The sequence below is a fragment of the Schistocerca serialis genome, chromosome 1, assembly GCF_023864345.2.
Source record: "Schistocerca serialis cubense isolate TAMUIC-IGC-003099 chromosome 1, iqSchSeri2.2, whole genome shotgun sequence".
NCBI lineage: Eukaryota > Metazoa > Arthropoda > Insecta > Orthoptera > Acrididae > Schistocerca > Schistocerca serialis.
The window spans coordinates 175,425,396-175,452,442 of NC_064638.1; the positions used below are offsets into that span (position 1 = coordinate 175,425,396).

Genomic DNA, 27,047 nt, shown 5'->3' on the forward strand with positions numbered 1-27,047 from the left:
GCCAAATAAATTAACAAACAATGTAGCTGATCATCCTCTATGCACAAAACGAATCACAACACTGTTGCGAAAGCAACATGCCACATTTAAACCGACACAAAATCTCCAAGATTGGCGATCTTTTACAGAAGCTCAAAATTTAGTGTGGACTTCAATGCGAAATACTTATAATAGTTTCCACAACAAAACCGCCTTTAAACCTGGCAGAAAATCCAAAGAGATTCTGGACATAAGTGAAGTATGCTAGAGGCATGACACAATCGACGCCTTCTCTGCGCGATAGCAATGGAGATACTTTTGATTGGTTGGTTGGTTTGGGGGTGGATTAAAGGGACCAGACTGCTACGGTCATCGGTCCCTTGTTCCAAAGACAAAGAACACCCACAGAGAATAAAAACGAGGAACAGAAGAGATCACAGACGATACAGAACAAGAGAAACAGACAAGGACAAGACAAAACGAACTAAAACCAGACAGAGCGTGACGGTGGTTGGCCGACCATAGAAAGAAATAAGGAAAAGCCAACCACTTAGAAACACATTAAAAAATCAGTGTAAAATCATAGGCCAAAGGCCAGAATCAACACAAAACGATAAAATAAAACAGAAACTTTTGAAGACAGTGCTGCCGAAGCAGAGCTACTAAACACAGCGTTCCAAAATTCCTTCACCAAAGAAGATGAAAATGCAATAGCTCCACACTTAACAATCATGTACAACTGTTCACTCAATCAAAGATCTGTACCCAAAGACTAGCAAGTTGCACAGATCGAACCAATATTCAAGAAAGCTAGTAGCAGTAATACACTACATTACAAGTCCGTATCATTAACTTTGATATGCAGCAGTATTTTGGAACATATATTGTGTTTGAACATTATTAATTACCTTGAAGAAAATGGTCTACTGACACATAGTCAACATGGGTTTAGAAAACATCTTTCTTGTGAAACACAACTAGCTCTGAACTTACACAGTGTTGGGTGCTACTGACAAGGGATTTCAACTTGATTCCGTATTTCTGGATTTCCAGGCTTTTGACACTGTACCACACAAGCAGCTTGTAGTGAAATTGCGTGCTTAGTTGCGTCTCAGTTATGTGAGTGGATTCATGATTTTCTGTCAGAGAGGTCACAGTTCGTAGTAACTGATGGAAAGTCATCGAGCAGAACAGGAGTGATTTCTGGAATTGCCCAAGGTAGTGTTATAAGCTCTTTGCTGTTTCTTATCTATGTAAACGATTTGGGAGACAATCTGAGAGCAACCATCGTAGGTTGTTTGTAGCTGACACTGTTGTTAATAGACTATCAAAATCATCAGAAGATAAAAAAAAAAAAAAAATAAAAAATAAAAAAAAAAAATAAAAAAATTCAAAACGATTAAGGAAAGATATCTGTATGGTTTGAAAATTGGCAACTAACCCTAAATAATGAACAGTGCGAGTTCATCCACATGAGTGCTAAGAGGAATCAGTTTAACTTCAGTTACGTGATATATCAGTCAAATCTAAAGGCTGTAAATTCAACTAAATACCTAGGAATTACAATTACTAACATCTTAAATTGGAAGGAACATATAGAAAATGTGGGGAAGGCTAACCAAAGACTATTTTACTGCCAGGACACTTAGAAAATACAACAGATCTACTATAAAAATTGCCTACACTACACTCGTTCGTCCTAAGACTAGTGCTGTGCACTGTGGGATCCTTACTAGAAAGGACTGAAAGAATACATCGAGAAAGTTCAAAGAAGAGCTGCATGTTTTGTATTATCGTGAAATAGAGGAGAGAGTGTCACTGACACGATACAGGACTTGGGATGGACAGCATTAAAATGGAGGCATTTCTCGTTGCGGCGGAAACTTCTCACGAACTTTTTACTGCGATTGTGAAAATATTATGTTGACGCCAACCTACATGGTGAGAAATGATCTCCATAATAAAATAAGGGCAATCAGAGCTCACACAGAAAGATATAGGTGTTCTTTTTTCTCCACGCTATACGAGATTGGAATAATGGAGAATTGTGAAAGGGGTTCGATCAACCCTCTGCCAGGCATTTAAATCTGATTTGTAATGTATCCAAATGATTAATGGAAAATCTCATATAAGATGTGAAACAAATACTAACAAAGAGATAGAGGGGCTGGCCAGTACTTACCTCAGCTCAGTACAGCCGATAGATACACACAAAACAGAACTGAAAATTTACATTCCTAGCTTTCGGAACTTTGTTCCTTCATCAGGGAGGAGAGAGGGGAAAAAAGGGAAGAAGGGAAAGTGGATTCAGTTACTCACAACCCAGGTTATGAAGCAACAGGGAAAGGTAAACAGGGAGGGTAGCAAGGATGGAGGCATCCTTGCTACCCTCCCTGTTTACCTTTCCCTGTTGCTTCATAACCTGGGTTGTAACTGAATCCACTTTCCCTTCTTCCCTTTTTTCCCCTCTCTCCTCCCTGATGAAGGAACAAAGTTCCGAAAGCTAGGAATGTAAATTTTCAGTTCTGTTTTGTGTGTATCTATTGGCTGTACTGAGCTGAGGTAAGTACTGGCCAGCCCCTCTATCTCTTTGTTAGTATTTGTAATGTATGCATGTTGATGTAGAACTGATCACACACTACCCACCACCTGCTGCCCTGCCTCCTCCTCCTCCTCCTCCTCCTCCTCCCACAGACACCCTATAGCTTAAAAATGAAATGAGACAACTTTTGATGCAAGCTTTTAGAAGAATGAGGTACAGCCTCTTTGCCGACAACGACAACAACAACAACAACAACAACAACAACAACTACTACTACTACTACTACTGCTGCTACTACTACTACTACTACTACTACTACTACTACTACTACTGCTACCACCACCACTACTACTACTCAAAACACTATTTTCACAATGACTACTTATCGCTATGGTGCACAATATCGTTACATAGCTAAGGTTGGCAATGTGGATAAACACTCCGAAGTGGCTGTTAGACAGCCAACTTTCACTTATCAGAAAAGGGTCTCTTTACAGAGAACAATTAGCAGCGCTCCATGTGACTGTTCCATAAAAAGTTAGAGGGTGAATTTAAAAAGAATCTTTTCTTTAATGGTTGTCTTTGTTATACGTAAGCATCCCCTCCAAATTTCATGTTCCAAGGCCCAAAGGTTTCGGCTATGTTATGTCTAATGAACACAATAACTGGAGATCCACATTCAAGAGTGTAGAATAAAAGCTAACAAGAATGAAGCTAAGTGTATGGTCCACGATTCAAAAGAAAGGAAAACAACAAGACAAGAGAAAAATCAAACCAGTAAAACAGCTCAAATACCATGGTCCACCAATCAGTGATAACATGATATGTAGTCAACAATTAAAAACCATAATTACAGTTCGCAAGCAAGCATCCAAAATGAAAAATAGTTATTGTGGGAAACAAACTGAAATCGCGAAATGTGACTCCAGATTTTTTTGCAGAGAATGGTTAGTGTAGGAAGCAGATCCATGGATAAGGAATAAAAAGGTTAGAACAGGAAAATTTTACAGAAGAAGTTAGAAATGAAGTGCTAAAAAAGATTGGTGAAAATAGACATAGGAGATAGTAATCAGTAGTAACTGGCTATGACAATGCTAAGAAGACTACACTCATTAACAAATGCTGTTGCAGCAATGGTAAAAAGGGGGAAGGAAGGGAGGGAGGGAGAGCATGAGTGCGCGCAAGCATTATAACAAGTACCAGGCAGCAATTCTGTCTCCCAAAATTTTGTTTGGGCTACAAACATCTACACATTGCTAAAATTAAACTGCAAACATCTGTCTAAACACCAGAGAAAAATACACTTGAAGACTCACAGAAGGCACAACGGGTTTGTCATATCTCCCAGCAGCCTGAAAATAACATCTGGTTGACTTGGGGTGTCAATATTAAGACAAAAAACAATTAAACAACACACACACACACACACACACACACACACACACACACACACACACACACACACACACACACACGTGAAATCATTTTATTTTAGTGCAGACAACACTACATGGGAGCCAGGTTCACTGGTATCTTAAGTCAAACTAAGAAAGATCACTGTTTCATGACTTTTGAAATTCCTGTTTGGGGAGAGACCTAAGGCATTTATTGTAGGTTACTGTACTGATTTCTCCATTATCTGCTCTTTTTCTAGTGCTTTTACTTGCTTTTCTACACCACCTCATCCCGAACCTTTGTTGCCTGACAGAGGAAACTGAACTACAGTTTCATGTTTACACATGCACGTTTGGTAGAATGTTTCTGTGAGTGAGTTTAAAATAGAAATAGAATCACAACTTAGCCCTTCACTTATTTTGTGATGGGTTGCATTGTATTTTATTTATATTTTAAAGTCACATTATTTTATATATTTTTCATAACTTCCGTTTTTACTGCATATCTCAAGAGAAAAAATGCCTCTTCCATAATTCAAAGGAAAATACTGCATATTCTTAATAATCCTATTTGAAATCAAAAACTCACTGATGAGGCAAAAGTTGTTCAGACTGCCATAGCACTTCACGAGGTACGATTGGAGCTTGTATGCCCATGCTTTTCTCCAACGTGTGAAATGTCTTACTGAACCCATTATGAGGCCACACAAAGTTTCATGTAGAGTACACATCATCATGATTCTACTAGCCATTTTGTTTCACATGCAAGGAATTCTTTCACATGAAAGGAATCACTGAGAAAGTTTTTGCAGTACTGTATATTATATTATAATGGAGTCACATGTGTTTTATAGCAGTAGAACTCTAAATGATGATAAATGTACATAGAAAACAATGTTTTCTAAATGATGTGATTCTCTACAAACCAACCAACTTCTGTAAAAAGGTAGGTAGATAATTTGGCAGACTAAACACACCACGAGGAAGATCATAAACCAGGTATCTGCAGGAAATTTACAAATTCTGAAGTAATATGCTGCGCAACACATTTGGCATATTGTTCAGTACCACAATTAAGCATAAAAGATGAAATCAAAAATTTCTATGAAAGGGAGGCTATACCAGTACCTTAACAATGGAAAGTTCCAAATCAAACACATTAAGGACTATTTTCCACACTTCTTAATACAGCATATATAAACTTAATACACACCTGCCCTCAGGACACTGACTATCAGATAACAAGATTTCCTGATTCCAAAATGAATTTTCACTCTGCAAAGAATATGCACCAATTTGGAACTTTCTGGCAGATTAAAACTATGTGCCGTACCGATATAGGAGAGAACTTCTGTAAAGTTTGGAATGTAGGAAATGAGTTATTGGCAGAAGTGAAGCTGTGAGGGCAGGCGGAGAGCCATGCTTTGAGAGCTCAGTCAGAGCACTTACATGCAAATGGCAAAGGTCCGATATTTGAGTCCTGGTCCATCACACAGTTTTAGTTAGCCAGGGAGTTTCTTATTTCCCTGATATTTTCATACTTAAATTCCAAATTTCTCTCAAGCACTTTTTGTTGAGTATGAGAGCAAGTTTTATTTTACTAGTTTTCATGTCCACAAAAGAAGTAAGTTACACTGCCATGTCACTTATTAGTGATCATTCCAAGTAGAGTTCGGGTTGTAAAAACATACATGCAAAACTCATGATTTTTGTTGCTGCTCAAAAAATAACATTCAATCGTAAGATACTGTAGAAGAAACACTGCAAGTAAATATTTTATCATAACTTTGAGTTACACTGAGGAAACTCTTACTATAGTCCAATTAATAATATTTTATAGTTGACACTTTACATGTTGGAGCTGGTTTCCTCCAATCAGAGGGCTCAGCATCATACCTGAGCTATTTGCTGTTGCCAAACTGCCACAACAATTAGTCATTTCACTTCCAATTTCTTGTATGGATTTCTTTCTTTGTGTGTTTCAATCCCAAATACTGGGTCTGGCCTTTTCATTTCGTATTTCATCACACATGAGAGTGAGAAATTACAGTTTTCTTTTAGCATTGTAACTGAAATTTTTCTGTTTGTTCATAGAGGTTAGCTTCAATTGCCTTGAACAACAACCATGATTTTAGTTCTGCCCCAGACTGCTGATTGCCATATTTTCCAGATACATTGCACATCACACGATTTTTGTTAGGTTAGGACAAGAGTTTAAACTATTCATTACTCTGTAACAGCGAAAAGGAACTTTTACTTCGAGGCACGGCCTACTTTTATGTACTGGTCAGTGAACCAACAATAATCTTAATCATTTAACACAGCCACCAGATTAAAAGAGGGAACCCACGTACTATAAGACAGCCGAACTTCTTCATAATAAATGAAATTTCTGCCATATCTAAACTGAGGAGATCGTAACTGATCTTTGCTAAAGATCAAAACTGTAAACTTATCCTTAATATATTACACAGTTCCCTGTGACCAATTTTGATTACTTCTGCTTTTTAGACATTTGCTAATACTGCTACATGCTTTTGCTTCCAATTCTTTTACTTTTAATAGCATCACCTTTTTCAATTATCCTGTGTCACAAAAGGCTATTTGTTATGCTTAAGGAAAACATGTATTCCTAATGCAGCAGAACAACTTTGTTTCGGCAACATTCTTCATCCCACCCTGTTGCCCAACAGTTTTGTAGGCCTTACTATGTACAGCGACTAATTCTTTCACATTTCATAAAATGCCCTCTTTATTCACAAAGACACCCCCAGTGGAGAGATCTTTGGCTAAATCAGTAGACACCAAAACCCTGAAAATAAAGTAACACACACTCATTTTTAACAACAGTTCTGCAAATTACAAGTTTTTGTCACCCCTGAAATTCCATCATTACTGTTGTCTGTCAACAGTGTGTCATATGGTAACCCCAAATGCACAAAAAATCATCACAGGAATATGTTTTTAACAGTTCTCACAGAAATCTGATATCAATAGGCTGATAGTAATGATTTACCAAGTTTCAAACCAAATGCTCTCTGTAGTTTAGTTACCGTATTTTACTGACTATAAGAGGCACTTTTTTCTTCAAAAAACTGTGTACAAAATTTAGGTCTGCCTTTACACTCTAAATTCGTATAAAAATTCTCAGTGCTTGATTTAAAATTCCACCAGTCGTGAAACAGTTGTCATACATTTGATGTTGCAGGAAACCTCTCTCTATATGGCAACACTGGATTCAACTGACAGCGGCAGTACACCAATGCAACAAACGTGAGGTGTGAGATTCAAAAACTTGCTAACAGTGCCTCCTTCTTGCCCTGTCATCACGAACCCAGAACACTGTCTGACCTATGGCGTGTCATTACAGTCTATGGTGCCAGAGAACTTTAACTGAAATTGATTTTTGTTATCAGTAACAGTGTAATATTTTTGTTAGTAGCTAGTTTCATAATGGAAAGAAATAAAAGGCATTCATATGATGAAGGCTATAAACTGAAACAGCATAAGCAGAAGACCATGGAAACAGAGCAGCTGAACGGAATTTCAGCCCTCCACCAACAGAAAAAAAGAAATTCGTTTGGCGGGCTAGTAAAGAATACCTAAAAAAGTGAGGAAGACTAAATGTGCAAAAACAAGACTGAATGCAGAATGGTTAAAACTAAAGGACGACTAATGAAATGGATTCAAGAACATCGTCAAAATGCATGTGAATTTATACAAAAATGATTCAAATACATGCAGACTTTAAGGGCGGACTTTGTTGATGCTAAATGTTTGTGAAGTGTCACTGACTTAGCATGTGAACCAAAATATCTCAGAAAATGCTACAAGTATGAAAAGGAAATTTTTATCTTTCCATTGCTTTATTATTCAACTTCAAAATAAAACCAGTGTGGTACTAAGCCAGATAGCGAATCTGGGCGAAACTCCTGATATTTGATGTGGCAAGTAACAGAACAGTTGCCATACAAAGTGCTAAAACCATAAAAACAAGTGGAAATAAAAAATGTACTACACTGTTGTCCTTGCATGTTGTGCTGACGGTGCTAAACTTAATCCAACAATCATTTTTATGCGCAAAACAATGCCAAAACCTCCTGAAATACCACCACGTGTCATTCTTCACATACATGACAAGGTTTGGTTGGATGAAGCTGGTAGGAAATTATGGATTAGCTGAGTGTGGGAGAGAAGGAAAGGTGATTTACTGAAGAACAATTCTCTTCTTATGCAAGATCAGTTTGGTAGTAATTTGAAAAGTCTGTCAAAGAGAAACTCCAACAGGGAAATGCAGAGATTGCTGTTATTCTGGGAGAACTTACTTCACAACTGCAACTTCTTGACGGAACAAATGTATGAAACCCAACATGAATTCATGCCAAAGGAAGTTTTAAAATGCTCCACAACCAACCAAGTCTGTCAGTGGATAAAACAGTTATGGCCTAGGATAACAGAAGGCACTGTTAAATCTCAAGAAGTGAAGCATAAGTAACACTCTCTATGGCAGTGAAGAGCATCATCTGTATCAAGATGACGATGAGGATGTTCAGATGACTATTTTCAGGGATTTTAAAGGTCAGTCTGTCACATTGGTTTTATAAACTAAGAAATTTTTTTAGTCTGGCTTTGCAATCTAATAACAAAAATGGTAAAAATGTAACTTTTAGAATATTGCTTAAAATTAAGGTGCATCTTATAGTCCGTAAAATACAGTATTGTTAACTTTAAGCATTACACTGCTACACCCATAAAACACATAAAATTTAGCTCCATATGCACATTTCAAAAAACTTCTGCTGTGTGACTGATGAATTCAGATATGTATGAAAAATTCTCATGAGCACTGACACTTCAGCACGCAATGGAAAATGGACTATAAAATGAGAACTCGTGGACAGTGAGATTTCCATCATTAGTGAGTGTGCACGAGATAGCAACAAACATTACAATACTTCAACGCATATTTTCACCTTTCCTTACACATTCCACAACCATGATTCCAAAGCAGAATCCGGGTTTGTACAAAAATTACCCAATGCATTTATTTCCATCAACAAAGAATTCAACTTCTTCAGATAATCTCTGAATTAAACGAGATTTCCAGTCATGTTTACTTCCCTAAGAATCCCTTATTTTCCAAACAAATTGATATCCTGGTCACCACGGTGGTGCAACAAAGATTTTGGTTAGTTTCAATGCCCAAACGACATTCAAAAGCTCTCTTTCCATTCTTCGAACGCACTATGTCTGACCACAATCTAATGGGTTTACGAAACAACACTTCTTAAAAATAGTTCAACAAAACAAAAAGTAGGTCATTTCCTTCATTTTCATGTTAAAGTGTAAGACATGGAAAGAACTGCCACTTACCTGTCAAATGCTTTGAATGATTCATCTGCTTCATCAGAGTCACTGTCACTTTGATCCTGACCACCCAGAAGAGAATGGTACAATGCAACTGCAGCATGTTGTCTCAGAGATTTCCTAAGTATGCACTGGTTTAAGTTTGGCATTGCTTTCCTTTTGCCTTTATCTTCATTTGTAGATGTGTCATCTTTATCTTCACTTACACTGACTTCACCATTTTTTATTGGTGCTTCTGAGCCAGTAACATTAGAACTTTTGCCTTGTGGTTCACCACTTGCAGCACCCTGATCACCATCATTTACATTATGTTCTCCATTCATTTCTTCCTTCATTTTCAATTCCTCTGCTGTCTCAGTGTCACTGCCTGTAAGAGGTTCCTTATTTTTGTCGCTAACTGAAGCCATGACATCAGGTGAATCAGTTTTAGAATGTGGTTCTGTTTCACTATCTCCATTACCATTTGATGATGTGGGCTTGTGATTTGCATCACAATCAGAAACAGCTGCACTATCACCATCAGCTGATGGTTTCTCCTGAGAATCTGAACTGTTTGCATCTGTATCTGACTCACAATCTGTCAGCTTAATGCCAGCTGTACCTGATCCAGAGGCTTCAGGTATGTTTTCCTTGTCCAAGTCTGGATAATCACCTATTTCATCATCACCGTCTTTCGATTTTTTTGTACTTGAAGAAATCATATCACGGCGATATTTTGCCATTACTTGCTCCAGAGGCATCTCAGCTTCAGCAAACAGATTCTTCACATTTTCTTCATCCTCTGCAATAAGAAAGCAGTAAATTATATTACCCAAATAGAACACAGAAATGGCTTCTCATTATTCTCACATTTAAAACAGTTGATTGTGCACATGTCCTCTCTCTGCTGTTGGGATGCCCTATCAACAAACCACTGGCAACACTATCAGTCACAATCTTTTGGCATATATGCTCTTGTTTCAAATGGCTATCTACCTAAATTTTCCATATATTATTGAGCGAAAGGCAATCCAGTGTTCTTGGTGATTTGCCCAATGTCTGATTTACAGAAGCAACTGTAGTGTGAGAAATCTTGTTTGATGGTGGAGGAAAATTTTTGAACTCTTGAAGCAAGCTTACAAAGATGATGCTTCAAGCTGTAAATTACAAATGGTTCTCCCAGTTCACGGGGAGGTGGCATTTAGAAAAGAAAGGCTCAGGTGCGCACCAACCTTCACCTGTCATGGAACTTACGTTAAGTGACTTAATTGATTTGTGCCATGACATTTTAGCTGAAAAACTGACCACTCATGACATTGCAGAAGAGTTTCCTCCTTGTTTAATGACTTAGGAGTAAACATGACAGATGTAATATTAGCTAGGAACTCTTTCAATAAGCTGACAATGACAACAAATTAAGGAAAAGAGCTCTCATAAGAGATTGTTGGATTGTAGCTACAACATGGACAAAAGTAGGCCAAAACAAGCACAACAACAAAATCAAATTGATACTCTGTTTTTCTCAAACAGTGGGAAAACTGGGATGGAAACACTGTGTGGTATTCTGTGTGGGCATGGACACTAATGAGCTGCCTGCCAACATGAATGGCCACTGACAAAATGTGACCAAGTGAGAGCTTCCAACCAGTTGCTGAGCATGATGTCCAACGCTGTTGCTTGACTTTGACAACTGCTTCGAAGACTGTTTTCTTCGCAACTGCACAGGTGGAAACTCCCCCTACAACATACCATTCATTCTCATACAGTGCCCCCCTCAACCTTTGATATTCCTAGTCCCCCATCCCATTCTGTTCTATTTTCCTCCAGAGCACAGCCTCCTGATTACATTAATACTCACTAATGGAAGGATATTCCAAACGAAACTTCTCAGGGCAGCAGCACAAAGAGAGAACACCACTATATAGAAAGAAGTATTGACGGAGACTATGACCAAACAGCTGCAAACTGAATAGAAAGTTTATCAGATTTTCTAAGGGTGAAAATTCCAGTTTTAAGTACAAAGGTACTATTTGAAAATGATAAAATTTGCTGCAGCTATCTTAATGAAAAAGGTTTCCTTCTTTCTTTCTTTTTACTTACTTTGTGTACTTTCAAAACTCCTTTATTATTGACAAATACATTTAACTGCAGTTATTAGAGTGGAATCATTGTCATAAAAATTACAGAGTGTTTGAAAAAGAACTCCCTACTTTTAATGCGTCTTAGAATCTGTACAAAGGGACACACACTATTCTCGTTTGTGGTGTTTGGTTCATCAACTCTCCAAGTTTCGCTGCCCTGCAGCTCCAAGTTTGGCTCCCCTGCAGCTGGCAGGTCTGCTTGACCTTGAGGCGGCACCAGTTCTGTTTTCAGGGTGTATATATGGGGGGGGGGGGGGGGGGGGCAAAAACCCTTTTTCCCTGATTTCCTGGTTGAAAGTATACTTTCCCCTGGGTGAAAATACACATTTTCCCAATTTAAGTGATAGTAAACTTTCCCTCTGAACTGTAAAACTTATCAATCTTTGAATGTTTTAGGTTTTACAGACCAGCGTAAAACTTCCAGACACATATGCATTGGGACAATCTTCTATGTGCAGCAAAATGTACGCTGCCTATTTCCGTATTACGAAAGTATATATTCAAGTTCCACCAATCACAGCACTTTACTGAAATCGAGATTGCGATGCTTTTGCAAGCCAGTCATAGCTCATATCATGTGATGACGATAATATGATTAACTGCGTCTTGTTCAACCCTTTTCTTCTTGCCACAGCTGGAAACAGCATGCCTTAAGCTTTCAAAGCTGTATTATTTGATTTCTAGATCTTACGTAAGTTATTTTAGCACTTCATGAAGATTAAAAGGGAAATATTTGGTTCATTAAGTCTCTTAATACGACTGGTAATAATTTCTTTTCAATTCAAGTACACAAATCACACTCAAATATTAATTCAACACAGGTCATAAAAACAAGTATAATGCACAACACAGCAAAGGTCCCGAGTTCGAGTCTTGGTCCGGCACACGGTTTTAATCTGCCAGGAAGTTTCACAACACAGCAAATCTGCAAAACAGAAATACTAAAAAGTCAGTTCCATATTTGGTTAAACAGCTACACAGTTTCGTCAAGGGCAGAGTGCTGATAACTGTATTGTCTTTCTGATGATGATTATTATGGTGCATCTAAAGCTGTAAAATAGGTTGCTCAGGAATCTAGCAAGTGTCTTTTGCAGTTGGCCAGTCAAAACAACGAGCAGAACTGTGTGGATGCATAAAGCTGATGCTGACATCTTGTTCCAAAAACATCCAAACTTTTCTTACATGCATGCAGCATCCTCTCTTCGTTGTAAACTCGCAATTGAAAGTGTTGGAATTTGTTCATCTGTTTTGATGTCATTAACTGTGAATGCTATAGCATTATTGGAAACTCGGCTTACTTTGAGCTGATTCCAATTAATTGACATAAATTGATATTTTTCTCTTGCTCCAGCAAAACTGTTTCTTGATCGGGCTGAATTTTTTCAATTTCTTCTTTCGGTAAATAAAACCTTTATGCCTGGACTACTATCATCATATAATTTGAACAAGTCATATGGAGTTGATATCTGGTTTATCAAAGGCCTCTGTAAACTAGCACGGGGTGCTAGTCTTTTTGCTGTTCCCCCAATGCCATCACAGGGTGATTTGCCATGGGCTGTTTTTTTTTAAAAAAAAAAAAAACCATTTGGCAGCGATACCAAAATCACTTTTGTGCACATATAAATGGGCGAAATTTTTGTAGTTCTTATACTGAGGAGCTAAACCATGACTAAGTAATAAAAGTTCTTAATGTTTTCAATATCTGCCGTTAAACATGCAATTAACTTTATTTGAAAGTCATGGACAGCAGTGGTATCGTGACGGAGACAGTCACAATCATACAAATGCTAATACTTATGAAGTTCTTTGCCCCCAAAAAGGCAACAAATGAATGTAATGTGGCCTGACTATTCTCCCAATGAAATCCTTGCACAACACCTATAACAAATTATTAATTCTCAGCAAAATCCGTAAATATAATTTGTTCATTCTCTGCAAGATTTCCTTTTAGCTTCTTAAGGGTTTGACACAAAGTGATGGCTCCTTGAACAGGTAATTTTCAAAATTAGTGGCACCACCAAATCTTCAAGAGTTCTCTGGCATGTCTCCAGTGTGTGTCGGTATGGATCCATTGCTTGTATTCCATTGTTTCTTCAGGGTCAGTTTTCAAAAGCGTCTTCAAGAAAAGCCTCTAGGTGCATTTTTCCTGGACATTCCTCACAACACTGCAGCATACAATCTTTTTATTCCAAACTGCATACAGTTTTTTCCATCAAATCCTTGTCATCTTGGATCTATTGCTGAAGCCAACATTACTTTGATATTACAATGAACTACACATACTGAATGTGATCCAGAAGCTGTAGTACACCACTTTGGATAGCTCACAAAATTATGAGAAGGTCTCTCTGTTTCTACACTGCTTACAATACACAATGAATATTTCTTTCAGGTACCAAAGGAACAGTTGTTTCTGCTAAATATTTATCCCATTTATACTTACTGCAACACTCGTCTTTCTACCTGTGCATAAACAAGAAAACTCAGTCTTCAAAAAGTGAGGACTTTTGTTTTACTTCATCACTGAGCTTTTCCCCTTTTCAGTCTGCAGATGTTGCCAGAATCCCACCTTCCATCTTTATGTCCATATCTTTACACTTTTGGCACTCTTTCGTTTGTATTGGAGCAGTATCTACTTCACTCACATCAGCAGCTGCAGCAGTTACATTAGTATGCTTTCTTGGGCTTTCAGAACTTTGCACTTTATGTATTGAATCTCTTTCACCAACCTGTCGAAGCTTTAATATCGGCTCACCAGGCGACAATATGAAGTGTTAGCAGTAAAGCAAGCATCAACATCAACATGTCTTCAGTGGATGGCGATTCTTTCTTATCCTGGTGGTGTGCGATTCTTTTTGGGCCTCTTCATACCTACATTTGGTACAAATTTTCTGACCAGGTTTAAAGACTCAATTAGTCAGTAACTTCAACATACCAGACATTGCAATGGCTACTGGTGTTAAAGCCTTGTCGGTTATGTGTTTTCATTTACCAAATGGGTTTCAGCAAGTCTTTTGCAGGAACTGAAATTTTGTTATCAACAAGGCATTATGGTATGAACAAATTTGAGCATCTTCAGTAAAATCACACCCAGACCAATATCGTAGAAGCTCCTTGTCCATTGGTGACATTCCCTTATCTGGTTGTAATTGACTTTTGCCATAATAGAATGGTGACGACTAATGACAATCAGCTCCATCTGATCCACCAAAGCAGCAGGGTGCAAGGGTCTCTTGGTTCATTTTTTACTAACCTATAACAAGCAATTTTTGAAAGATCTGAATATCCTGGTTTGAAGCATAACGTAAGATGCTGTTACACATGATTAAATATAAATCATTCACTTAAAATCTCAGTTTTTGTAATTTCCTTTTAACAGATTTGGTCTTGTTTGTATATAAAATATAAAAATTATGCTATCAAAACCTTTTTACTGCTTACCTTCAGCTACAACAATGATTATTGATTACTGATGATTCAAACACTCAGCACTATGTCAACATCAAACATAACACCACACAGAAGACTGCCACTGTGAAAATTGCCAATAATTAAAGCAACATTTGAAAGTGGTGCGGTTCAGCAATGAATCATTGTGAGGATAGAGCCTTAAACTATTAGTGCTTTATAATGTCAATGGAAACTGAGTGACAATGCATATATGCACCACTATGTATTACAGGAGCAAAATGTTTTATAGGAACATAGCATTCCATTATCATCTTCCAGATTTTATAAAGCTAAGAGCATTTTATCAGGTCTTATTATATTTATATTCTACACTGTAAAATAATAAACATCCTTATTACCATAGTTCCATTTCCTAAACCACAGGCAAATCGAACTATTAGGAGACACTCAAAATTTCACATATTTTGATTTACAACTTGAAATTGTATTAATTTTTTGTATTTATTGATAATCCATTTTCCCTGCTTTTGACACATACTCTTACTCTTCAAACTGCAAGATCCAGATATATAGCTTTGAAAGCTTAAGGTATGCTCTTTCCAGCTGTGGCAAGAAAAAGGGGATTTAACAAGTCACAGTTAAGATAATTCAGTATGTCATGTAAAAAAAATGCTAGTTGGGTTTCACATGATCGATGTTTTCGGAAACCATGGTGGTTGGCAATGAGAAGGTCATTCTGTTACCATATCAAGATATGGCACTAACATATTTAGCTGTTTGGATGCTATCAGTTGTGAGTAGTTTTATTATATAAAAGTGACTGTCAGCAGAAAATACAAATAAATATTGCACACAGTCACAGTTTCCAGTAAGGCCACAATAAATAAAAAGTGAACACAGTAAAATTGACTACTGATGGTTTTCAATGGTGCAAAATCCGAAGAGGTGAAAGTTCTCAATTTCCTTAATGGTACAGTAAAAGATGTCAAAAGTTACATCACCCTCTTGAATATAAATGATAATGTACCTTATCCCTAATGTGTCGCCTCATTTGGCAGATGTTACTCTATTTTTTTACTGAAACAATACAAAAGAAAGACAATTTTGCTTACAAATATGTAGAAAAAATATTTCTCCAATATTTAAAATAATCAGATTTGTTACCAGATATTTTTCAAATTCATTAGCTGTGATGTCATATGAAAAAAAACACTATTTTGGCATATTAACATTTACCCTTCTGCTTTTGCAGTTTGTAACACTGTGTGATGTCATTAGAACCTTTAGCAAACCTGCAAACTAAAGCTAGTAGCACTAAACATGAGGCCATATTATTTGTGAGTGTGCAATATTAATATGTAACTTTCCTTTTAACTACTGTGGTTCAGGTAGTTTCAAGACAAGAAAACAGTTTCAAGATAAGAAAAATTAAGCAATCTCAATGAAAATAAAGCTGTAAATATTCAGCATAGAATTTACAATTTTTATGAATGTATTCTTGTAATACTCTACCTGATGCGGAATTGTCTCCGCTTTCTTCTTTCCCTTTGACAATTTGCTTTAGTATAGCAATAACCTCGGGTTCACGCAATGTGGCATCAAATCCCAGAAATGCATCTTTCAAAGCTTGTACGTAATCACCCTTTTTATATGCCTCACAAGTTTTCAAAAACTCTGGCAAATTTTGGGCACAATACTGTGCAACTTCATGGCCCCCATGCCCATCATAAACCGCAAAAAATGATGTGTCATTCTTGTCAAAGTTAATTAGACAGTTATGAGCATCCTGAAACAAAAATTACAACACAGATAATAAACATATAACTAATTTCCAAATTTGGTAAACATAATACCCATCAGTCAAAACTATTGGAAACAATGCAGAAATGTGGAAGTTGAAATCTCCTCACTCCTCACACAAGTGATGGAAAAAAAAAAAAAAAAAAAAAAAAAAAAAAAAAAAAAAAAAAAAAAAATGAGGGGGGTGGGGGGGAGAGGAGAGAAACTGCTGACTGAACAGAACAGACATGTATGTTTGTTCCATATACCAAACATGGCCTTTGCAAGTAAACAATAATGATTCATGAAACAGTCACTTGGGACATAACTGTCACTATCACACATGTTCACACGAAGAATTTTTGATCATTAAAATTATATTGAGATACTGTTTAAGGAAGTTCTACATATTTCAAATTCCAACATTCTGTAGGATGTAACACAGGAATCAGACTGGTACCAATGTTCTTCATGATAATCACAGTTGAAACCAACTGAATGGAGGAACTTGGCTCAATGAGAGTGAGTGACCTAATGCCTCAAAATCAAGTGCCAACTTTCTGTGACATTCTGGCTGATAAATTTGTGACCTCAACCAAAAGATACATTAAAAATGTAACTAGACTATACTTCTATCACAATAATTCTTTCAACTTTAAAGTAAACTTATTTCAATGATTCCCGCAGCAAGATACCGTAAGACAAAGCACCATTTGCAGTTCTTCATAATTTCTCATCTGTGATCTTTTATTTCATGTTACCATATTATGAAAGTAATCACTCATAAAAGGACAATTTAAACTGTCAAGGTGGTTACCACTACATCCTCAATGGTAAGTTAGAATGATCTGAGCAAAACTGATACACATTTTATGCAGCAATAACGGCAGTGCTCAGACTCACTTAAACGATGAAAGGTTAAGTTCACGTGACCCATCACAATTACAACCTTGGGCTGCAGTACTGCAATAACACCATATTTGAAAAATGCAGGATAGCATAAAAAAATTCTGAAAGTCAAATACCTGTATTCTGAGTTCCCCAGTTTAATTTTAAACATTGTCTGTCTACTTTACAAAATGCAAATTCAGTGTTTTAACTTTTACCAGTTTTGCTACAACTACTTTCTAACATATTTTAATGTCAGTGCAGCTACATTATGCCAACCGTACAAAATAATAACACATTAACTTTAAAATCTATTTTTATCTTTATAATATTTGCTGCAAGAAAGTTAAAGAATAATCTACTTAGAGCGTGTATCAACATCACTAATTTTCATTTTGAATGATTAAAATTGGCTAAAAGACTCCCAATTCTTCATATACTGTCTTTTTTTTTTCAGACAAATACCAAAATCTTAGGCCTAATGCTCAGTATCAACATCCGTCATTTGCCAACACACATCAGAGTGATGAGTTATTTACTTTCGTAAATTCAATCTGAACAACTATTACATTACAAACAGAAAGACAGGCTGACGAGGTGTAACTTCCAAGTACTGTCATATAGGTCTCAACTTGGGAAAAAGCTTTCCAATCATTCAGAGGTCTTGCGCTCTTTCATCAGGAAGGAAAGGGACACTGGTTATTGGTTGTGGAAGGATGGTAAGAAGGGACAGATCACTTATACCCTACATTGATAGGGACCCACCAGCTGTGTGGTAAAGATGACTCAAAAGGTGTAACAGTATGGGATCAGCAACAAACTCCATGCTAAATTCAGTTCAGAGATGGTAGAATGGACAGAGTAAGAATTTATACTACTGTTTGTGTGTGTGTGTATTGACAGTATTAAAAATTTTTACCTACTGATAGTAGGCATTGACCAGCAAGTCGGTCTCTAATTTGTAAGTATTTAGTTTGCAAGAAGAGAGAGGTTTTCCACATGGTTGACTTCAACATCATTATCAAATTGCATTCCTTTTTAATTTTGGAAATGGACCCAATTACACAACTGCTTTGTTTTAACACTTGAGTGAGCTCAGTAATACTGGAAACAGCAACTTCAACACAACTTTTATGGGCTACATGGCCCACTCTGCAAATTTTCAAAATCTAACGGCATTGCCACAATGAAGTTTTCCTTGACAAGTGCAATATCACAAACAGAGCTACAATCACCTACAAAGTTATTTTCGTTCAAATAATTATTCAGATCTTTAAACTGAAAAAAATCAAACCATAAATTTTGTTCTCAAAGTTTTAATGTTACATAAATGATGTATCGTCAATGGACATCTAAACTTTAAACACAAGTTTATCTTCATTTCCTCTGACCTCTCAAAGAAAAGATCATAGGAGATACCATTACATACCCAAAGTGAACCCCTGAAATAATCTCCCTCTCTCATGAACTGAACTGTTGTTAATTTCACTATGGAACACTACTGGTCATTAATGCTTATTGAGACTATTGATTACAAGAGGGTCTGAATCAAATATTTTGCTCTCCACTTTTGGCAGAAAAATACAAGCAAGCTGCCACGCATCACAATACCGGGGAGTGGAAATCCTCAGACATTCACAAATAAACTAAGCAGCTCACAGCAACTACCTATTAAACTAACCTGGGGATTGGTCACTGCATGTTTTCTGTAAATGGGCTATATTCTTAAATAATATAAATAACTTAATCTTTGAAAGTTCTCTGTCAGTATACTGAAGTGTAAATTAAAGTTGCACTTACGAGTAGTGGCCAAGCAGAAAAATTGGAAGAGCAACAGATTTCATTCTTCTTCATAATAAGATATTATATTACAGACAAGATCAGTAAGCATTTCAATGCGGGTACCTCTTCATGTGACCTTCTTGAGCATAAATGATTACAAGATTAATGGGTGGTCAATACAGGAAAAATAACTTTATTGTTGTCAACTATCAACTAGATCTCTTGGATCTGAACAAACTTGGAAAACGGGGAAACACCCGAGGAATCTCCCCCCTCCCCATTCACATTATACCAAATGAGGGTGTTGCCGCCCTACTGTTTTTCAAAACGCCAGAGTTATGGTGAAAACAGTTTCAGTCATCTTTAAACATACTACATGCAGCAACTTTAGCAGTGTGAAAAGAATTCTTATACTGCTAGAGTAATCTGAGGATTGAAAACTTAACATAACTGAAAAAAAATAAAATTGAAAATCCTGTCTTACTACCACAACAATAAAAACCATCTGCTTTTTAAAAACTATAACTGGACCACATTTTGCTGGAATTCCTCTACGCTAAAGAAACTGAGTGTAGTTATCAACACAATATATATTCTGCAAAACAAGCTTATTCCTTAAACCTGGACATTATCTATTCGATAAACAACAAAACACTGCTAGATGGTGTACAATTTTTGTAACTGCAGATAGAAACCAAGTGGTCTTGTTTCTTCCAACGCATTGGCCAGGCTACATTAATAAATTACTGAAGGAGAAATGACATTTTTTCTATGAATAGTTTTCTTCTCATATGAAATGTCTCTCCAGCTGACCGTGTATATGAATAATTTGCCTGCAGCAGCTACCAGTTACCAAAAACTACTTATACCAATGGAACACCTAATAAACAGCATAAACATTAGTGGCTATGGTTATTAATTATCTTGGAGCATTCTTCCATGAATTTTTATTTACCTTTCTCAGACGATAGGTAGTAATCCTCATTCTACTCTATCAAATTTATGTTCCTGAAACAAAATCACTTAGCAATGGAGGTTTAAAACCTTACTCAACCCAAACCTACCTACAAATGAAATTTGTTACAATATGAAACTGGATGTATGCAGAAAATGGAAATAAACAGTACTGCTACAGCGGACTGACTTTTCTCTTTCACACTGGATACAATGTTTTAACAGAAATAATGGAGCTGATTATTGCATTCAGGTAGTTAGTTACACACGGCAAAACTTTAATACAATGCAGTTCCCGGAAATTGAAAGCCGGACTCGCTTAAACACATCTGTCACAGCAGGGTCAGGCTGTGATATTGTATCTGCAGGTACCAAAATTCAATAATCTTTAATAGTATTAAAGCTTTGTTCTTATTTGTTCAGAAAATTTTGGAGCCCCATATGGTGAGGTTTTTTTTTTCCTTTTCAAAAAATAGTGTGATTTTTCACAAATTAAAAAATATTTTTTCCCGTGGGAGGACATCTTATTCTTATTTTTTATCAGACACATTGGTGCTTATGTGAATAATTATTTGAGCACCAAGTTAACCTATTAGTAATATACACATATTAAAAGAAGAAATATTATATGTTTATTCGAGACATAAAATTACCCCCAAAATGGTACATTTCCTTCTGTAATGAACTGTTGATATAATTTCAATATAAAAAATTATGAACAATTAAATATAATTTTCTATCTATAACTACCTCAAATAAGAGCATTATTACATCATCAGTGGCATAGAGACTTATCACCTGAAAACCTTAAAGATTTGAAGTCGCTGGCTTCATTATGAAGATAATACAGTTTCATGAAAGAGAGAATATAAGCTGGGAGTGTCCAGGTAGAAATGAATTCTTTTCCATTAAATATGATAGAAGAGTGCAGGGAGAAGATATTTTTGTTACACAATATTAAAGAAATTTATGATCTTTTCTGCAAACAGCATGGAGTGTTAACTTCGAAAATTTAATGAAGTACACCCAAAGCATGTTGTGCCTGTAACACTCACATCAAGACATTTGTGTGTGCACATTTCATTAAAATGCTGTTAGATTTTTAAGCTCTTTGAACAAGCATATGTTAAGCATTCCAAAAAGTTTAGATGAAGAATGTGGTATTTCAAATCTCAAAAGCTATTTTGAAGGATTAGATCTACCATGAAAGTAACTTTTTATAAATAGTGTATAGAAAAAAATTGGTAGAAGCAAAGGTCCAGCTTTATTTACTATTATAGACTCCACCCAAGCATGTTTACAATGCATGTAGGCAGCACTGTGAATTGCATGTTAGAACATATCTTTCCAGAAACTACAAAGCTGTTAAATTAGACGATTTCTCCAAAAACTTTTCGATAAAACATCAATCTGAGATCATGCAGGCATACTTGAGTTAACCCAGTGTTTCTATTTTCTACAGCAATTGTGTATTACAAATGCCATAAGCTTAAGCACAATAGCTACTCGGTAGTATTTTTTTTAACACAGTATGGAGAGTGACCGTGCTTTCAGTGTGGCAATTTCAGCACATTTGAGAACAAAGAAAATGGAGTTTCTATTTTCACATGTTCATTATTTCAATGATGGAGCTGCAGGTCAAATCAAAAGGCTGTTCGCTGTTCATGATCTTTCTCATAAACAAGATTTTGCAGTAACAGCTGACCAAAGTTACTACAAAACTGCTCATGGAAAGGGTCCACATGATGCCATCAGAAGAGAACTGAAAAGTTTTCGATTGATACTCCCGAAAAAAAGTAAATAATGCACAGGAAACTGCAACAGCTGCGAAAGATCTTGCCAAAAATATTATTGCAATTCACACCTCAGAGTCAAGAAATTTAACAATAAAGACAATGTTGAAAAGGCAACAGAATAACCGCTTGCCTGTAAGTGGCCTTCGAAAATATCACTGCATGCAACACTTGTGGAAAACTCTGCCGCCCCCCCCCCCCCTCTGGGGAAGTGTAGTAGTGGAGCATCTATAAAATTATTCAGAGTGCACATGTTTTCAACAGCAGGACTAATTAATTCAGAGCAAGTTTACAAATGATTCAGTTTTGTCTAATGGGTCACTTCTACTTCGTCAAGTGTAATGAGACAACTTTTGTATACAGGTATGCATGCATTATCCAGAAGTTTCATGCTGATAGACATTTACAAACTGAAGGGGATGTAGTCAACAGACAACGCTAAAAACATATAGGGCCTATTAAATTGTCTAGAATGATGTGTGTAATGTTTCTCCCGGTTAAATTTTGTGTTACATGAACCACATATTAATGGTAGATCTCAGACAGACTTATACATTTTCAGGCCCTGTTGACATTTATGAAAAATAACCAAATGAATTGTGGCACAACTTGACTAGAAGAAGGGATCAGTTGGTAGGGCATATTCTGAGGCATCAAGGGATCACCAATTTAGTATCAGAGGGCTGAGTGAAGGGATACCAAGAGATGAATAACACTATACAGATTCAGAAGGATGTAGCTTGCAGTAGGTACTGGGAGATGATGAACCTTGCACAGGATAACGTAGCATGGAGAGCTGCATCAAACCAGTCTCTGGTCTGAAGACCACAACAAATAAAAGTTTTTTCTGGTGCTTTCTTTTTTAAGACTCCCAGTAATATTACTGATGCTCTCTTTAGCAAGTAATTAAGCAATAATTTTGAATTATTTTGCGTTTTATAAACTATTTTCTAATGTTATTTTATTAAACTCAAGTATACTTTCTTAGAACAGTGTTTTAAATTACATGTGTACAAAGTCTATTTTACTAACCAATAATTTCACTTTGCTATGTCATAATTTTAATATATGTAATTAAATTAAAATTTTGCCTTCATGGTGACATTAAATAAATAATACATTTTGAATTAAAAGAAAATGTTTGTATAGGCAAGGAAAAATTTTCTTCCTTAACACTGTACTAAGTCATTTTCCTGGATGCGGCACTTAATCTAAGAGGTCAAACGATTTATTATGCCCTTACTTGTATGCTAAGCATCCACACTTACCCATTTAATAAGTTTACCAAGCAAAATATATAAATAAGAGCAAGAATCAATATTTATATTAAAGAATAAAAAAAACTGACTTCACATGCCCTTTTGTAAAATAATATTTAAAATATAGAAACAATATTACTATTTGAACACACAAACACTTGTTATTGCTTATTACAGTTCGGAGCATAGGCCTAAATGTAGTGCCTAACTTTTCCATTTGTCATTAGAGATTTTGGAGGAGGAGATTAGTGATTAACGATTCTTTTATGGAAAGGGCATCAATACACCATTGGCAGTCTACTTTTGCGACTGGAGAGAACTGATGCCACAATATTGACATACTGGGGAAATGTAGCCATTCTGATAGGGCTGGAATAGTATATATTGGATATGGAGACATAATGTGCTCCACCTTGAGAAGTGTTCTGTGTATGCAGTTTATCTTCCTTTGTTAGTTTATTTAGGGACTTTTTTGTGGACAATTCTATTTGATTTCTTTAGGAGTACGTGTCTGTTACAGTACTCACAGCAGATCTTTAGATAATCCCGCCATTTCAGTTCGGAAAGACTGCTAATTACTGTTCATGACAGATTAAAGTGTTGCACTGGAAAAAAAAGACTATGTACCTACGTGTAACAAAACATCTGCAATGACGAAAGTAAAATGTCTGTATCAACTGTCACTAGTCTAGCATGCCAAATAAATAATGAAACACTGATTATGAGTTAAAATTGTAATGTAATTTAGTAGAACTCCATCTGATACAAAATCTTCACTTTAACATACGCAAATTTTACAGAAACTCTCAAGCGCTCTCTCTCTCTCTCTCTTTTGGCACACAAGCCGGTCTTCAATGGAATCGTGAAGGAAAGATATAAAGAAATATTGTCTAACAACAAGGGTGCTTGTTGCTGAATCAATAGTTGAAATCTTAACGGGCAGCTATTAATTGAAATGTGCTGCATACTATCGGTACCAAGTATTAAAACATTGAAAAGTCAACGCAATAAACTGGTTATGTATACATTCATAATACTGTATACATCGTAGTAGGATAATCTTTACAATTAAAGCTGTAACACTAATTATAAAAATCACTACCCTATAAGAGAAAATGACGCCAATGATGAAAAAATACTTTCAATAATGTGATCGTCGAGGGTATCGTGTCTCTTGAAACTGTAGGAGACGTATATGTCTAGCATGAATATTCACTTGTCTCATATAAAAAATTGCACACCGTGTAATAAAACAAACATCTCCACTGAAAGTGGATCAGGTGGTAAAATTATACACCGAAAGAAACTAGAAATAACAAATATAGATTATACTGAATTTCCATACCTCCTGAGAAACTCGCCACCCTTGCATTGAACTCGCGCCACATTTCACCCGTTTGCCAGTTTCATCAGTTGACACCTTTTCAGTGATTGGTTCTGACAAATACGCACCCATTTTACAAAAAAAAACAAAACAATCACAGAAACAAATCGGCAACTGTAATCACAAACGTCCGTGCAACTTTAAACTTAACACAACTGCATCGGCTTCCTATCGCCCATGTCCAAATTCTATGTTGCGCGTACGACGATGGTGTCGCTACCTATCGCGCCACTCGGATTTTAAGACACAGACAAAATTGCCGCGTCAAAGAGTTGACAATAGAAATGTACACGTGATAATTCAAAATATATTACTAACACAAAATTTGGATTGAAGTACAATATAATTTTTTCGTTAATGCTACTATGGAAAGCGCCTGAAACATAAAACGATGGATTATTTCCTAATTCTAAAAATGTTAATTATCTAATTACAATCGAATAGAAAAGAAGGGCCCTTTCTGTTTCTGTGGCTTTTGCCTTGAAAAATGAGTACGCGTCGAAAGCTCATTACAGATCATTCCAATCTGATACTTAATCTGTTTATTATAGAGAGAGTATCCTGAAAAATGTTGAGTGTGAATACTCATGTTTCAACATTGTTCGACAGGCCGAATTTTCTTGTTCGAGATACATTTTTATTTATGGGCTTTATATAGACAGCTGTTTTCCCTCTGCATCCCCTACGGAAAACCTTTTTATTCATACGATTCGTGTAATTGACTATGAGTTGGGTTGAATATCACTTCATTAATACAATATAGGCCTATAACATTATGTTCCTTCTCCGTTTCCAGTTTTCAAAACGGCTCTCTGACCTGGTAGATAAACACATCCCAAATACAGGTCAGCCTAATCCTGTCACATTATTAGAGGAGTGACAGCTGTCATGGTGAGATCTGACTCTCTCTTTCGTATTGTACCTGTACCTATGTATTTTGTGAGCTACACAGAACTTCTAGATTTATATGGAGGTTCGAGTCCTCCCTCGGGCATGGTAGTGTGTGCTGTCCACAGCGTAAGTTAGTTTATGTTAGAGTAAGTTATGTGTAGGCTTAGGGACTGATGACCTCAGCAGTTTGGTCCCAAAAGACCTTACCACAAATTTCCAAAAATTTATATGGCTTTATTTTAGAGGGACTGTACTGGTATATCATGAACAGCATGCTTGCAGTGAGGTTTACCTTCCAACAAAAAATATGTTACTCATATTCAAAATGTTATTGCAGTCAGTGAATCCCATGTTCATATTTTTGGAAGATAGAGACTTTCGAGTCCCATAAACTCCTTAAATCGTATACATAGTAAGAAATAACTGTTTGACGATTGCGATTGTCAAAAATACAAGTAAGGCACACTTAATTTCATTAAGAAATTAGCTTAACGTTCTCAGAAATTGCCTGCATTGCTATTCACTCTCCTGGAAATAATGAGTACTTGTTGAAATGGGAGAGTAGCGAGTAGGTTTGTAGTAACCATTTGAGTAATATCGTAAGTTAGAAAGTTACAACCATACACAGGGTGCAGAGTCTTTGATATACAACTACAAAACATTGAATGCGGAAAAAACTAAGCATTGTAAATTCATGAAAATGCCTGTATGTGTGAGAAGCTTATTTATAAAATGAGATTGGTCTTATTGGCACATTACGTTTGTTATGAGACTGAAGAGTGGGCTCTGGAATGTGATAAGAAGTCAAAGGTATACATTTAATTTGATTTAAATGCAATGCAGTGAAATTGCTTTACCTTACTATATTGTGGTGCTAATTACAATATTATAAAATAACCTAGCGCATTAAATTGAAGAATTTTACTGAAGTAACTGACTAATAGAATCTTTTATAATTCCGTCTTTAGCTCCAAATTATATAAGTAACATTTAATTTGCTGTGGTAGGTTGTTGAATACATATGTACTCATGTATCTAACTCCTTTATATAGTAATGTTAATCTCTTGAAGTCTTTGTAGAACTTGTTTGTGATGCTAATGTGATGTTCATGCTTTTAATTACTTTTCATAGAAAGCAAGAAAACCCTTTTAATGTCCCCATCAGCAGACATTATCAATAGCAGAACAGAGGCACTGCAGTTGCCCTTGGTCAGGCATTATCAATGGGGTCAGCACTGAGTAACATAGACAACCACAATAGTAGCCTGCCAGTAGGCAGGCAGCTGCAGCTGTCTTGTTTAGTACTTTGCATGAGCTCAGTTAAATCTCACAACCCATTTTCGATGTCACTTTCTGGTTTAGACTCTCAGTGTTTATACAGTGCTCCTCAAAAGACAACTTTTGCTTTGTTCACGGATTACATGTTCATATCAGACGCAGACAATTTAGTGGCGATGGTACAAAGGGGAGTGGGCTGCTTTTCTTCAACTCACATCTCAGCAGC

The 27,047-nt window shown here is 36.3% G+C and overlaps 1 protein-coding gene across 6 annotated transcripts in view; it reads right to left on the reverse strand.

Annotated features, from left to right (window-relative positions):
- LOC126465105 (probable protein phosphatase CG10417) overlaps nucleotides 1-24,870 on the reverse strand; it is a 100,379-nt gene extending 75,509 nt beyond the window's left edge. For 2 of the 6 annotated variants that reach the window (XM_050096283.1, XM_050096282.1), the window contains exons 1-4: nucleotides 24,614-24,870; nucleotides 16,326-16,599; nucleotides 9,289-10,063; nucleotides 3,838-3,873 (exon numbers count right to left, since the gene is read on the reverse strand). In XM_050096283.1, the coding sequence (XP_049952240.1) occupies nucleotides 3,838-3,873; nucleotides 9,289-10,063; nucleotides 16,326-16,599; nucleotides 24,614-24,724 (1,196 nt within the window). In that variant the 5' untranslated portion in view covers nucleotides 24,725-24,870. The remainder of the gene's footprint in view (nucleotides 1-3,837; nucleotides 3,874-9,288; nucleotides 10,064-16,325; nucleotides 16,600-24,613) is intronic. The other 4 variants (XM_050096281.1, XM_050096280.1, XM_050096285.1 and 1 more) reach the window with 3 other exon arrangements.
- Between the last annotated feature and the right edge of the window lie 2,177 nt (nucleotides 24,871-27,047).